Source organism: Camelus dromedarius, chromosome 19, assembly GCF_036321535.1.
Source record: "Camelus dromedarius isolate mCamDro1 chromosome 19, mCamDro1.pat, whole genome shotgun sequence".
Classification (NCBI taxonomy): domain Eukaryota; kingdom Metazoa; phylum Chordata; class Mammalia; order Artiodactyla; family Camelidae; genus Camelus; species Camelus dromedarius.
The window spans coordinates 19910614-19926902 of NC_087454.1; the positions used below are offsets into that span (position 1 = coordinate 19910614).

Below are 16289 nucleotides of genomic sequence, written 5' to 3' on the forward strand. Positions count from 1 at the left end.
CTCACCCACAGGGTCACAGGCCCTCTAAGCAGCCGCCTCAGAGAAGGTAAAATCCCCAGGCCCTGGGCCAGCACAGCTAAACCCCTCAACTGTTGAGGGTGAGAGTGGAAGGAAAGAAAAGGAGAGCAAGGGAGAAGGGAGAAGAAGAAGCGGCGAGGAAGGAGAAGCAAGAGGCAAGGGAGCGGAGCCGGGCAGGTAGAACAGCCGACGGAAGACCCGGTATCTCACCGAGAGAAACAGCGCCACCCAGCGGTCCAGCTCCGCCCAAGGCTGCCCGGCCCCGCCCCGGTGCGAGCCCCCGCCCAGTCCCGAGTGCCTTCGCTACCCGTGGCGGGAAAACAAAAACTCCTTAGGTAGAAGCACGGAGATGGCTGCAGCTGCTTCTTGGGTCTGGAGACTGGAGTGTGTTTGGGGAAGAAGCTTGGGAGGTGGCCTGGACTCGGGAGTTCTGAATCTGGGAGAAAAGGAAGTCAGTAGACAGGGTTCCGTGCCTGCCTGTGGTGCACCCCCGTTCCCTAAAGGTAAGTTTTTACAGTTTCCTTGCTGCCAGCCCTGTACCCGGAAGGGCACCGCGCCTTCCCCAAGCCCCCTGGATTACCAGAAGGTTCTGCATAGGAGCTGCGGGGTGGACGTGGAGCACGAGGGGGAGGGGGGAAGAGCGGGGAAGGGGCAGGGCTCCAGGCCAGAGTCGTCACCGGAATTATTGCGGTGGAGATCAAATGAGCTCGTGGGTCTAAGTCGGCCTAAAGGAGAAATCTGAGTTGCCCTGCGCGGGAGGTGGTGGGAAGGTTCGGTATGCTGTCTCTTACTTATTTATTGACTTAAATTTAGATGTCACGGTGAGTCATAGGGAAAGAAACAAAGACCATAAGAGACCTTGAACTGAACAGTGACTTCAGGGGCAGAGCGAGGGGAAGATGGAGATGGAACCCTGGCTAGTACTTCTAGAACTTTAGAGGCTCACACTTATTCAACAAGAGCATCAATGTTTGCTGTCATTCCCCACTGTTACCGCAGGTTCCTGGTTAACAAAGCTACGGAAAAGGGAGCCTCCTTCAGGTATTCCCCTGCCTCAGCCTGCCCTCTAGTGGAAGACCGCGGACTTACAGGAGCGCGGGCTTCCCCACTTGCCTTTTTCAAAACGTGAGTAATCTTACCCACCTCATAGAATTACAGCGATGATAATTAATGGCTAGTCTTGGCAATAGTTGTAGCAGCGGTGCTAAATGATTTACATGGGCTATCTCATTTAATTCATGCAAATTGGGAGGCGATATTATTATCTCTATTTTATAAATAAAAGAGAGAGAAAGCTGCTCTAACCTGCTCCAGGTAAACCGCTACTACTGCCAGAATGAAATATGTTCATACAGTAAGCTGCCTGGTACTCTCTGACTCTCCTTAGTGCTGGTTCCTTCCCCTTATCTTCCCCCGGAAAGCATTACAGATGGGTTTGCCTTGTATAAAATGAAGCAAGAGAATTGGCTGCACTGTGCGTTTGCCCAGGAAGCTCCCTTCTGAACTCTAGAACAATCTCTACTCCCAGAAAAGAAAATGGGACAGGCACAAAATATTGCTGGATCTCTGGTGTGGGACCGTTTAGCTCCCGAGGTGGAATCCAGGGTGCCCCCACCTCCTAGTAGCAGGATTCCTAGAAGGGGAGGCCGACTGCCAATCAGAATGTTGCTTGGTGACCAAGAAATCAAAATCAGGAGAGGTGGATATTTTGGGAACATTTCATCCAGGTCACAATGAACCCCAGTCCTGGAATAAATACAGTGTTCATTTATACCAGCGTTGTTTTAATCATAATTGAAAATAGCTTAAACAATAGAAAATTACAACTAGGGAAAATAAATAGTTAGAAAAATCAGACAAAACCAAGAGTTAGGTTAGTATAAACATCATGCCGGGAGGGAGATCACAAATTTGGAACTGAGCTCTCTAGCAGCCAATTCAAAGAAGGAAACACAGTCATTACATGGCACCCAACGTACACAAAGTAAAAAGAGTCCATAGTCTCAGGAGATGCATGGCTGTTGCTTCCCTTGAGATGAGGAGGTCCCCATGGAAGTGGTGTGATAAAGCGAGCAGCATCTCAACGCATCCTTATCGTAAGTACAAGTTTCATAGGTTTTATTCATTTCTTCCAGTGTCCCTGTGACAGCTGGTGGTACTGTGTTCAGGCAGAATCACTCAGAGCAAAGCAGTCTGTGTGCCTGTGCTGTTGGTCTGGCTTAAGTCAGGGAGAGATTCTAGTGTAATCACAGTATAGGTGGCATACATATTCTTTCCTCAAATTGACATAAGAAGTTCCTTTCTCCACCCACCTTTTGATACATAGAGCATGACTGTGAGTTCAGTGTATTATACACCTGACATAGCCATTGAATGTTGCTGTTTATAAGTAGGTTACAACAGGAAGAATATTCATAGCCAGAATGAGCCTGTCTCCCCACAGGGAGCAATTAAACAGCTCACAGTTCTTGGCCCCTGGGTCCCCCTTTCCTCGATCCCATAGAGGACACCCCCTGCTGCAGCCACATTCTTTCCTCAGATGGGGCACAGGACCATGATACCAGTTTTTCCTTCCTGAGTTATAGTCTCCAACCAGACATGCTTCCTAGTGTTACCCTTGGATTGGACTTGATTATTCCCGAATTTCCTCAGCACATCTGTGATTTCTCCCCCAGATGGTCCTCTCATTCACTGTGTGCAAATTCACCAGTTTTCACTCATGGGTGATGAACTTCCTCTCACTTCCCAGGAGGCCCATTATTAGCTGTGTGACTTTAGACTAGTTACTAAACCTCTCTGAGCCTTATTTTCATCATTTCTAATATTGATGATGCCTACCTTTGAAGGTTGTATGGAATTAGAGTATATTGTAGTCATGGTAACAGCAGCAAAAGTTGACTGAGTTCTTATTGTGCCAAATACTATGCTCAGCATTTAACATGCAATTATTTGATTGAGTCATCTCAACAATTTTATCACATGGACACTCTGACTATCCCCATTTTACAGATTAGGAAACTGAAGTTTGGAGGGTTTATGCCTGGCTCACTAGTTATAGTAGTTACAACCATAATTATTCAATGTCACGAGAAAGGCACAGGGAAGGGGAGTTCAGTGAGGGGTCAAGAAAGATTTCGGGGACAAGGAATCCTTTGCAGACCGGTTGGCTTGTTTGTTGGTTTGGTTTCTTTGCTTTCATTATAAATCTAGTATCGTATATTTATGCTCCTTGAAAAAGTTCAAACGGTGCTTGTGTTTACAAAGTAAAAAGCTGAGAAACTCCACCACCAGGGAGTAACCACTGAAAAACATCCTGACCCAACTTTCTCCACGAATGAACTGTTTAAAAGAGATTAAGCTGTATGTCTCTATATTTTGTTTTTTCTGGGTATTTTTTTTTCTTTCCTGTTTTTTACTGAAAGGATTACTCTCAGTGTGGTTGTTTCAGCTCTTCCAGTGATTTAAATATGGACCTTCAAGTTCCAGTGGAATTTGTGGTTGCCCTTAGATTTTTAACAAACTTATTTAAAGTTGTATTTTTATTTAGCATCAAAGGTTAATCAGTATCTTAAGTTTTTCCCTAAACCAAACAAACTTTCACTGCTCTCTCCCCAGGAACCTCCCAGGATTCCCCAGGTTTTGTTCAAATCTCTAGAACTGGAATCTCAAATCTCAGTGGTTGAAGGGACCGTTTAATAAGCAAAGAGGAGGGTGGATGACAGGTGCGAGGGTGCTGGGTGGCCATGGGCTCAAGGGCTGGGCAGGGGGCCTGCTGCTTACTTGCATGTATTCATTGGTTCTAAAGACATTGCACCAGTGTTGTGTGCCCAACATAGAGCCAGGCCCGGGGATGAGGGTGAGGAGCAGAGGAAGCCAGCATCCAGAGGGGCAGCTGGCCACTTGGGAATGACCTTCAGTGCAAGCCCCAGGCTCTGGTGCTAGCGACCCTTGGGTAGGGGAGTGGTCTGACTAGAGCCAACAGGTGCTGGGGATTGAACCCAGGACCTCATGCATGCTAAGCACGTATTTACCACTGAGCTATACCCTCCCCCCAGTAAATTTTATATGATGTGTATTTTAATATAATATAACTTTTTTAAAAGTCAGCTCTAGGGGATGGGTATAGCTCAGTTGTAGAATGCGTGCTTAGTATGCATGAGGTCCTGGGTTCAATCCCCAGTACTTCCATTAAAAATAATAAATAAATAAATAAACCTAATCACCCCTCCCAAAAAATTTACCTTCTTAACCCTTTTTAAGTGTACAGTTCAGTGATACTAAAAACATTCACATTGCTGTGCAGCCATCATCACATTCCATCATCACCCTCCATGGCCATAGCTCTCTTCATCCTGTAAATCTGAAAGTCTGTACCTTTATGCCTTTTAAACAACACCTCCCCATCCTCCCCTCTCCTCAGCTTGAGCTGACCCTTAGGATGAGCTGGAGGACACAGGGCCTGTGGGGAGGAGGCCGATCAGGAGGTGGCTGGAGCCACCCAGGCTGGAGGCCGTGAGGATCCCCATGTGAGAAAGAAGGACACAAACAGGAAACAAATTTAGTAATTAAACAAAAGCCCCTCCCTGTACATAAAGCACACACTGTGCAAGGCTCTGCGGAGCCATCTGAGGAGTCATTTCCTCTCCAAGTGACTGGCCCAGCTGGAGTCAGCACCCAGCAAACGTGAAGCCCTTTTCGGTACCCCTTTCTCACATTATTGAAGCTCCCCTGTCACCCAAATCTACCCCTTAGCTCACCCACACTCCCCTACAGCCCCATCTCCACTCAGAGAAATTATCTTAAAAGGTGAATGTGTTCTCCCCTGCATTAAACTCTGAATTCCCATGGTTCTTCAGATAGGGATAGAACCCCAGATCTCTAAGAGGGCCTACAAGCCCCAAGGATCTGCCCTGGCACCTCCCCTCGGCCCCTCTCTGTGGCCCTCAGGCTTCCATTGGTTCTGCAGATGCCCCAGGCTTTGCCCCACAGGGCTCCCCATGGCTCCTTCTGCCTGGAAGTTTCCTGCCCCGCCACCATCTCCCAGCGCCTCACACAGGGCTGCCCTGCTCTCTAGCACATCACTGTTTTAGATTCAGTATTCTTTGTGTAACCATGTGATGTGTCTTCCTTCTCCAGTAGCCTGGAGAAGTTCCAGGAGGAGAGCACCCCAAGAGTCATGTTCCCTGCTGGAGCCCCAGTACCTGGATGTGGTAAATGTGCAATGTTAATAGTTAAATGAGTGGATAATGTAACCTGCTCTTGAGAAAGTATCTTAGTGTGGGAGCCCATGATTGGGTTAACAAATTGTAACAATCCCAGCCACTTACCTCCTTAAAGAAGATGTGCTTAGTACCTGCCTTGAGATTTTAGCAATGACCCAGGCCCCCAGCTGTAAACGCTGGGCATGCCTGCTGTTAGTCTTCTATCCCCAAAACAGCCTTGGGCTGGAATGGTAAGAAGCTGCAGACTCAGAGGTGAGAAGGCTGGTTAGCCAATGACAGGTAAGATCCCCTGAGGGGGCAACCTAAGACAGGCACAGCCGCCTGAGTCCAGGAAAATCTTGTCAAGCAGCTGATTCTCATACCTTCCGCCCTGGTAAGCTGAAAGGCTCAACACGATTATGATTCACCAAAAAGGGTCTTCTAACCTTGAGCCAAACACCAACAATAAACAAAGCCTTTGTACTCATTGTGATCCCACCCTGTCCTTCCCTAAATTCCTGCTTTGACTGTACTCAATAAATATGAGAGATTTGAGAGGCTCGTGGAGTTGGCTCCTGACTCCCTCTTGCTCTCTTGACTTCCCCAGAGTCTTGAGTAATTCATTCCGTCTCGGTGGGACTTCTGCTGGCCAGAACCCACAACTGGTGACGAACCCACATCTTAGAGTCTGTTGCACTGAGTTGCAGGTAACTGGCAACAACTCAGGTGATGGAGAAAGGCTGGAGGGGTGTCAGGTGAAGGAGGTGAAGTTAAAGGGTCTGCATTAGTTGCTAGAACTGCCGCATGAAGTGCCACGAACTGGGTGGCTTCAACAATGGAAATTTGTTGTCCCTCCATTCTGGAGCTAGAAGTCTGAACTCAAGGTGTCAACAGAGTTGGTTCCCTCTGAGGACCGTGAGATAGCATCCTTCCATGCCAGTCTCCTTGCTTCTGGTAGCCTCAAGCATTCCTAGACTTGTAGATGACATGATCCTTGTGTCTTTACATGGTCTTCCCTCTGTGTGTGTCTATGTCCAGATTTCCTCCTGTTTATAAAGACACCAGTCCTGTGGATTAAGACCTACCCTAATGACCTCATGTTAACTTGATTACCTCTGTAAATACCCTGTTTCCAAATAAGATCACATTCATAGGTACCACAGGTTAGGACTTCAACATATCTTTTGGGGGGACACAATTCAACCCATAACAGGGTTGAATATGTTCCCATCCTCAGCTCAAACAGGCCCTAGCCAGGTGCAAAAATCACTGAACCCTTCATCCTATCCCAATCTGATGACTCCAGAATCTCCGCAGTGAACTGGCCCTGGTTCCTAATCTTACCTTAGATGAATGCTACCCAATTCACACCCTCCAACCTCGCCCACATCTATACTGGCCTCCGCATGTCCCTCCACTTCATTCTTGCACACAACCTGGTCCAGGCTGTGTTTCTCCCCTTCAGTCTCCTGGTGATGTTGAACGTCTTTGTGGTTGATGGTCCACACAGTCTCACAAAAATAGGACACAAAACACGTATCATGTTAAATTCACAAACTCCATGTAATTGTCTATCTTAAAAGTGGCCAACAAGGGAGGTAGGATTTTTACCACAATTCTCATGTGGACCCCCAGCACCTCGTTTTTGTTTCAAATACTATTTTTCACTTAAAGAAACTAGAACCCATCAGTAAGTCTCCAATGATAGCTGATTCCATGTCTCAGGGAAAGAAAGACTCAGGACAGATCTTGAATGTTCAGTTGTTGCCAGAAAGCCAGGATGCCTTCAAGAGTGTCAAGGAAAGTGCTATAAAGGACAAAGGAGCCAATTTAAAGGATCTCCATTGTTCATCCTGAGTCAATGAGCATGAGAAGAAAGATGAGGAGGAGGAATGGTAATTATGGTTAATTGCAGTAAATTGTGGCTGTAAAGGCCATGAGATCATTATGATACTCGAAAGATAAAAGTTCATATAAAGTTCACAAAAGACATCTGTAATAGAAAAGAAAGGATGGAGTTATTAAAAATTGATTTGAATCAAAAAGGAATTGTTCGTTTTGTTTCTTCTGTTAATTATATGTGTGGTTATAAAGCAGAGATAGGTGCTTGCTTTCACCTACGTAAGGAGAAAAGAAAAATGCAGGCAACTGTGAGAAAACCAAGTAGCCCCACTCTGAGAATGAACTTTAGCAGAAACAGGAACATCTGACAAGAGAGGATGTCTGAGGCAGGGATGAAGGAGAAGGTGGTTTCCATAGTACGTATTAAGGCAATAAATTAACCAAAAAAAAAAAAAAAAAGCCACTAAAAAAGAGAGCTAATAAAGTCAGCCTAATTCCTCATCTCCGAGAAGATTAAAAATCTAGATTGCCCTACTAATTATAATAAAATAAGAATTAATAAGATTTAATAATGCTAATAATCAGACAATCTTAATGAGAAAGAAACATACTATGTAACACTGGTCATGAGGGTTTTTTTAAGTATGTTATATTAGGGGAAGAAAATAGGTTGCAAAATCCTAAAATCTATGCACTTAAAAGAGTTATCCCCCAGTAAGATATAATTTCACATCCACTAAGCTGGCTAAAATAAAAAGACAAATAATAACAAGTGTTGACAAGAATGTGGGAAAATTGGGATCATCATACACAGCTGGTGGGAACATGAAACGGTGCAGCAGCTTTGGAACATCACTGTTTGGCAGTTCCCCAAAAAGCTTAACATGGAGATAACTTATGACCCAGAAATTCCACTCCTAAGATATATACTCCAGAGAAATGAAAATATATGTCTACACAAACACTTGCGCACAAATGTTCATAGCAGCATGATTCGTAATAGCCTAAGAGTGGAGGCAGCTCAGACTACCCATCAATTGATAAGTAGATAAGTAAAGTGTTGCACCCATACAACGAAACAATGAAATCAAAAAGAATTCAATGATAAAAAGGAATGAAGTACTGATATCTGCTACAACATGGCTGAACCTTGCAAACATTGTGCTAAGTGAAAGAGGCCAGTTACAGAGGACCACACATTGTATGACCGACCTTCCCAAGGGCTGGTGTGCTCACTCTCACATGTGACAATATGGGTTTGTAAAGGTCAGTGTCTTCTGGATGTGTTCACCAGTTTTCTGACAGCAAAAGGAGAATGCCGACCTAGAAAGAGGTGGAAAAAGACACTAGGGGACAACCTTCCAACGGAATAATAAGAGGAACACAGGAGGTAGGCACTTGGTCTGGAGAGAGAGACAAAACCAAAACCTGGCTGCTAGTCTTCAGGTGACATGGAGACGGGTGAAAATGGACTTGGCAGAGGAAGGACTCCAGGTGGCGATTAAGCTGTGGGGGCTGGAGAACCTCGCCTTCACCTGCTCGGTACAGTTTGCCCACCTGAGCTTGCAGTTTCTAAGTGGGACAAAACTCAAGCTCCATCTCTTACTAGCTGTGTGACCTTCAGTGAGTTACCTAACCTTGCTGAGCCTCAATTTCTTCACCTGTAAAAGGGACATAATTAGAGTAAATACATCCTAGAATTGCTGTGAGAATTGAGGTAATCCTGTAACACATTTCGTTCATGGTAAATATATAAGAAAGGAAGCTATTATTATCATCACCCGAGAGCAAGTGTGTAAGTGAAAGACCTCTGCAAGAAGGTTTGTTTGAGGAATGAAATATTTCAATGAGAAGCTGACTCTCCCTTCTTGATCTTGGAATGATTCTCTTGAGTGATTCCCATGGGGAAGCATCATTCCACACTCAACAGTCCACTGTGAGAAGACGCCATATGCATTGAGCAATTACTCCTCACTCTTTTTGTTTTTTTGGCAGGGGTGGGGGTGGTTAGCTGTGTGTGTTTGTTTGTTTGTTTAATAGAGGTCCTGGGAATTGAACCCAGGACCTGGTGCATGCTGAGTATGCGCTCTACCACTGAGATATACCCTCCCCCCTCTCCTCCTGACTCTGCGCTCCACAGCCACTGGCAACCACCAATCTATGTTCTGTCTCGATAGGTTAACCTATTGAGGACATTTCATATAAATAGAATCATACAATATTTGACCTTTTGTGTCTGATTTCTTTTACTTAGCATAATGTCATTAATTTCTATGTTAAATTTTAAAACTGATACTCGATTCCATAATTGGAAAAACTTTTAAGTATGTTTGGAATTCCTTAGGTCTACAAATTTACTTTTTTTCAACTGTAAATTTTTGAAATCTAGATACAGAGCAATAATCTCCAATTCAAATTTTTCATCCCAACTGCGATACATTGTAAGTATAAAATTGTACTTACCCCAGATTTCAAAGGCTTACTATGGGAAAAAAAGAATGTAAAAAAATCTCATTTATTTTTTTAAAAATATATTGATTATATGTTGAAATGATACTATTTTGGAATATTAAGTTTAATAAAATGTATTATTAAAATTTAAAAAACCCAATCAGCTGTGAAGTCAACTTCGGCCACTTCAGAGACAAGCCCACTGCGGGCTAAGAGCGCTCCTTGTCTGTGGTGCCGCCAGGACTGCCTCACTGGGACAACGTCCTGCGTTATAATCAAGCTCTTACAACTGCTCCATTTTTCAGCCTCTAAGGCAGTTTATCATTTTCTTAATTAAACTTCATAACAACGCTGCGAGGTAGACATCTGCTTTTACTCTGTTTTACAGACGAGAAAACTAAGGTCCACAGAGGTAAATGACCAGCCTATGGGACACAGCAGAGAAGGCTGTGTGGGCACATGGAAGGGGAACCTTGTCTTCTAACTTCCGCACAAGGGCTCTTTCTGCTGCCACACCGTCCCTCCTGGGACAGGAGAAATGACTCCTGCTACTCCAGCCACCACTCCCACCGGTCAGCCACTAACAAAAACATAAAACTCAGCACACCAGCAGCAGCTCCCACTGCAAAACTTAGGACTTTCATTATATCGCAGATTACTGACCAGTTCCGCTTTTTTTTTCTTAATAGCAGCAGCTGACCTTAAAGCAAAGACAGGGCTCTGCTGGGGTTGACCACAGCTTCCCGGAGCCTTCCATCAGCACCAAGGAGAGGATGAACTCCACTCCCTCTGCTCAGAGTTACCTCTGTCAGTGTTGGCTCCCTTCCCTCTCTGGGCCTCAGTAACTCCACCTGTATAACGAGCCCAGCAATGCTTCCCCGATGCGACTGCTGTGGGGGTTAGCTGGAAAGGTGTGTGTCAAAGCACCTCGTCCAGAGTCTGGCACATAGTAGGTACTCAGTAAAAATTAGACGGGTTTTTGTTAATTGCATATTATCCTTGAACACACCCTGGACAGATAATGAAAAAAAAATTGGTTTGAGTCACTGACTGTCACTTGTTCGCTATGTCACCCTGTGTAAGTTGCTTAATCTCTCTGAGCAAAAATCTCTGTTTTTTTACCTTATAACACCAACACCTTCCTCACAGATATCCAGGAAACTTCAAGGATGGCGTGTACAGAGCATTTATGAGCTTAGAAGGGCTTTGTGGAGTTTGTAGGGAGAGGTCAGTGAGGTTCTGGGAAGCCCACAGCAGCAGGACAGATGGGAGTCTTTGTGCAGCCCTGTGGCTCAGGAATAAGGTGGAAGACGAGAAAACAGGGGGAGTTGCAGAAAGAAAGAGGGTGCACTGATTGACTCGGTGTCCAGACACTATCCATGGTGCTGGGGGTGCAGCTGTGTACAATACTGAGTCCCTTCCCAGTGGTGCTTGCGCTCTGGGATGTGTGGGGAACAGAGGAAAGGAGTGCCAATGCAGAATTTTAAAGTGCAAATAGGAGTGAACTAGGGAGAGGGGACAGCCTGAAAGAAGAACAGAGAAATGAGACCAAGCCCAAGAGAATGAGCTTGGGCTTGTGGAAGAGACAGGGGCTGAAAACAGAACCGCTTGGCCAAGGACAGAGAGAAACTGAGAGTCCAGAGTGGGAAAGAATTGGGAGAAGAGGTTGAGGTGATAGACAGCCGTGTGGTTGGTGATGGGAAGGTGTCCCATGAAGGAATTCTTAGCATAGGATGGAGCGTCATGACAGACACCAGACAGGAGCATTTTCTCTGAGAACACCCACCTCACATTCAGGCAGACGGCTCCCCATCCGTCCAATTCTGGTGTTTATCCTCCTTCTTTGTCCCCCACAACCTGCCCAACTCCCGGGACCTGGGGCTATATGGAGGGTGTATACACCTGGACCAGTCTGGTGAAATCCACACACAGCACAGGGAAGACGTTGGGCAGCCACCAGGAGCTTACCCTCGGAAACCCCATCACCCACAGCCGGCTTACGTTAACTTCCATTTCCTAGAATGACCCTTCCCCACCTCACTTCAACTCCTGAACAAGGATGCCAAGCCCCTGGGAAAGCCAAATGGAAGGCAGTATGACCAAAAGGAGAGATTATGTCATCATTTGGGAATAAAAGCATCAAATGCCGCCGCAGGTAGGATTATTCGTTCCAAGTTTTTCTCTCCCTGTCCCTTTACCCCTTCTTTTCTTCCTCTATTGAGGTCTGCTATTTGTTCCGCAAATGCCCAAAGTCTGTGGTTCTCTGGGACACAATGTACCAAGTGATGCGTGTAAGGGAGGAGATCAATGCATCCTCCACTTCCAAGAAGCATGATTCTCTGGGAAGAAAAGATGAGCATAGACAGAGTGACTTTCTCTGACCCTCTGTGTCTCTGTGAATCAAAGGGCGTTCATTCCCCACTTGGCCCTGGTACCAACTTCCTTCCCTTCTGCCACAGGTGGCATCTCAGTTAGTCCTGCTGCCCCTCCTCCCCTTTCCAGATTCCAGGACAATTCTGGAACCAGGTCTCCCACCTGGCCCAGGTGAGACTATGTGGGCTCCACCCTCAGACACCTGGGCTTTGAACTTTTACAAAAGATGGAGTTGGCAAGAGAGTGTCGGAGGATGGGGATGGAGGGGAGGGGGAAGGGTATAGCTCAGTGGTAGAGTGCGTGCTTAGCATGCACAAGGTCCTGGGTTCAGTCCCCAGAACCTCCACTAAATAAATAAGTTAATAAATAAGCCTAATCACACCCCCCAAAAATAATAAAAAATAATTTTAAAAAAAGAAAATGGGGACGGACAAAACTCACTTCAGTTTGCACCCAGAAACAAAGACACTGAGAAGGAGCAGATTCCATAAATGCTTGTGCTTTATTGGGGATCGGCACTGGGGAGTCAGGAGAGGCAGCTGAAAGAGGGGATGGTGCTAGGAAACACCTGATAGGGTCTTGATTTCGCTCACACTGCAAGAGGAGGGAGCAGGACTCCCTTCTCGGACTTCTACCGTAGGGTTTTCTCCCACTCTGTCATTCCCCTAACTCCACTGTGACCCAGGGTTTTGAGGATTGGGGAAGCCAGCTGGGAGGTTCCATGTAGACCCAGGAGGATGGAGAACTCTGGGAGGAAGTTGACTAATAGCTGGGTGTAGATGAATATTCCCCCAGCTAGAACCTGGATACCGATTAACATTCCCCCAGCTGGGACCTGGATACCGATTAATATTCCCCCAACTGGTACTTGGGTATTGATTACTGTGACCCCAGATTCCCACAGAGTCTGGCATGGGCCTTGTTCCCCATCCAGTTCCAGGACCTCCGCCTCCCCAGGACACACTGGGATTCAGGGTCCCCCAGGGGTGACCCGGCAGAAGTGGCCGTCGAATCCTGTTGATGGAAGACCACAGTGGGTGTTGGGCAAAGATTCCTCCCTGGGCTCCCAGTGCATTAGAACGGGGTGGCTGTCTAGACTCAGAGTCCTGTTGGAGGAGTGGAGCCTTAGGTGAGGAGCCTGGGGAGTGTGCAGCTGGCCCTGCAGGCAAAGGACCGCTGCCAGGAGGGAGGGCAAACACCCTAGAAAGGTAAGACAGTTCTTCAGGCAGCATTTCCCCCTCATGGTCCTCAGCCGCAGCAGCCATCATCTGCCAAAGGTCCTCCCAGGGCCAGGAATCCACGGAGGGCGATGGGGACCACCTCTGCACCCCAGAACCTCCTGCAGGTTGAGAGCTGTATGATGGGGAAGCATTGGGCTTCAGAGGAACCCTTGCTAAATTATTAGGCCCAGGGTCTGGTCTGGGCTGAGGCTGTTGGGAGTTGGAGTGGCTGGTCAGGGAAGGTTGTCTGAGCAGAGACAAGTTGATCCCCAAGTCTTGGGGAACTTTCTCCTCCATCACAGCGATGCTCCGTGCAAAGAGGCCTGAGGAAAAGGGAGGAGGAGGCAGCCAATGGACCAGATGCTTGGTCCCAATGCCCTCCCTTCCCTGATTCCCTGATTCCCTTTGCTTCAGGTCCCTTCACTTCCCCTCTGCCAACTCTTACCTCCCTGGGGGATCCAAGTGTACACCCTCTACCTTTACCCCTTCCTTCAATTTCAGTTCCCTTGAGGCCCCCAGTCCCCTTCTGCCCAAGGGTGGGCACAGCCTCCATACCTGGGAGATGAAGACAGACCAGGAGCAGGCCCAAGGGAGCCCAACTCCCCACCACACAGCCCTGCATATTGCTCTGCATCTCCCTCGGCCCGAGACAGCCAGCCCTTTATCCTGTTAGTGGGGCTGGGGACATCAGAAACAGGCCGAGCCGGTGGCTGTGGAGACAATAAATCTCCACATTCCACCCCCATTCCTAATTCATTCTGTGGCAACAGGTGCCACTTGAATGACCCAAGGAAGCTGGGTGTTCCCACCCTGCTCTTTCTTCGAGCTCCCCACCCCTTCCTAACCCAGGTGTCCTGGCTCACAGCTCACCACTAGCTGCCACTGGTTCCCTGGCTCCCTACCCCAAGCACACAAGGACATTCACCTTAGGGTCCCACTTCACTGACTTCTGAGCAATAGAAACACTTGATTCTTTTTCTCTTTGGGATCCAGATCCTTCTCTTCCAGCACCCCTTTCTCATGCATCCCCATAGCTCCATTGCCTCCATTCCTCAACCTGCAGGAAGTTCTGGGCTACAGAAGTGGCTGCCATCTGAGGGGCTACTCCTAGATGAGACTCAGTGTCTAGGGAGATAAACCTGCTGCCCATCCTTGAGACATGATGTATTGGTTTCCCATGGCTGCTATAGCAAATAACCACAAACTTAATGGTAACACAAATTGACTCTCAGAATTTTGAAGATCAGAAACCCAACATGGGTCTCACTAGGTTAAACTGAGGTGTTGGTAGAGCCTTTCTGGAGGCCCTGGGGGAGAATCCATTTCCTTGCATTTTCCAGCTTCTAGAGGCCACCTGCATTCCTTGGCTTATGGTCCCCCTCCTCCATGGTCAAAGGCGGAAACAGCAGGATCTTCTCACATTGCATCACTCTGGTCTCCTCTTCCTCCCTCTCTCGCATTTAAAGACCCATGTGATTACATTGGGCTCACCCAAATAATCCCAGATAATCTATTTAAGTCAGTTGACTAACAACCTTAATTCCATCTGCAACCTGAACTTCCCTTTGCTTTGTAACCTAATATGTTCAGTCTCCAGGCATCAGGACATGAACATCTCTGGTGATGGTGGAGGTGGGGGGCACCATTCTGCCTACCACAGATGGTCAGATATGTCCACCGCATCCAAAAGATACTGAGGGATACAGAGCAGATGTTTCCAACCAGGTAGAAGGAAGGCATTGAAACGCTGTTGTCAAATAGCCATGAGTTGATCATTGTTAAGGCTGGGTGATGAGAGCATAGGGATTTATGAGCTATTTTGTCTACTCTTAAATATGTTTGAAATTTTCACAATGAAAAGTGTTTAAATGCCTTTGTTTCTCTGTTGGGTCCAGGACGCACCCAGAATAGGCTTCCCTTGTTGCATGAAGTCTAAACATCAGCTGTTAGATTTTACTGTCCCAGCCTTATCCCGAGCCCCTGCTGGCTGGCTTCTGGAAGAGTGAAGTGTTCCTCTCCAAAACTGGCCACTGGGCACAGGGCAGCAGCCTTTTGGGATGATATCCACCAGTTTTGCAAAACCTTTTGACCTGGATCACACCAGGAATTAAAGGAATCCCCATATCTGAGGCTGTACCCCTCCCACAATTTCAGGCCCCAGAGGATCTAAGGGCCTGGATTCCTGTCATTGGCTGCAGTCCAGAGGCCAGAGGCCAGACCAAGGGTGACTCCACTATGATGACAGACACAGGACTATCTGGAGCCCTCTTCTGTCTTCAGTCAACCCTGCAGGTTGGCTTAGCTGCTCCAGGTCACTTCTGGTTAATGTAATACATTTCTATTGGTTGGGGACTTCAAATTTCAACAGTAGTCCAAATTGAGACAAGCTAACACATCCAAGTAAGAGAATGAGTTAAATCTTAGGGTAGGGGTCAGTTCATTTGAAGCCAAGCAGAGGCTCTGAGAGGTGGCCTATGTTTGGGGTGAGGTCCTTCTGATAGGGATCAGCACAGCCCACTCTCCCCTCCTTGGGGTATGAGAACTTCCTCGGCCTCCCTGTCTCCCTGGCCTGTCTCCAGGACATGGTTGTATGGCCCTCCGCACCCTGTCCACCTTCTCTGTCTTCTCCCATGGAGGCCACCTGCCCTTCTTCACTCCAGGGCCCTGCCCCCTCAGCTCTGCTGGCGCACACTCTAGAACGCAGCACAGGCAGCAAGAGTGTGAAGGTGGAGAGGACACTGCTGGCTCTGTTCTGCCATGGGCTGGGGCATTCAGATGTAGGCCGATGAGTCACCATGCTTGGCTGCAAACACTGTCATGCTCCATCCTCTCTGTCTTTTACTCTCTCCACCCACAGCTCCCTGAACAACACTCGCCTGGGCTCCTACTCAGTCACCAGGAATCTGGTCTAGGCTGTTGTGTTCCAGCCTTCCCAAGGTTCCAGGTGTCCCAGAAACCCAGAAAATCGATGCTCCAGACTCCCAGAGAGGATGGCATCCAGAGGTGAGGCAAACTAATGGTAGAGGAGAAGGAGCCTCATGGGGAGGGGAAGAAGTAATTAGGGCCCTATATAAAAAGAGGGGAGGACCCCAGGGTGAATAGGGAGTGGAGACAGAATGGATTTCTTGGAGCAATGAGAGAGAGGAGAGGTGGGAGGATGGATCTAGGAGGATTAGGCAACCTT

The 16289-nt window shown here is 47.3% G+C and overlaps 1 protein-coding gene and 1 long non-coding RNA gene across 3 annotated transcripts in view; one reads left to right on the plus strand and one right to left on the minus strand.

The window, feature by feature from the left end:
- Positions 1 to 322: 322 nt before the first annotated feature.
- Positions 323 to 16289, plus strand: part of LOC135318613 (uncharacterized) — a 28855-nt gene continuing 12888 nt past the window's right edge. For both annotated transcript variants that reach the window (XR_010376836.1, XR_010376835.1), the window contains exons 1-4: positions 323 to 521; positions 1018 to 1143; positions 11533 to 11667; positions 15963 to 16108. This is a non-coding gene — a long non-coding RNA (uncharacterized LOC135318613). The remainder of the gene's footprint in view (positions 522 to 1017; positions 1144 to 11532; positions 11668 to 15962; positions 16109 to 16289) is intronic.
- On the minus strand, positions 12470 to 13739 carry C19H6orf15 (chromosome 19 C6orf15 homolog). The gene is made up of 2 exons (XM_010978154.3): positions 13661 to 13739; positions 12470 to 13428 (listed from the first exon to the last, which is right to left on the minus strand). The coding sequence occupies exons 1-2, from the start codon at positions 13737 to 13739 to the stop codon at positions 12551 to 12553; spliced, it is 957 nt and encodes a 318-aa protein (XP_010976456.3). The 3' UTR covers positions 12470 to 12550.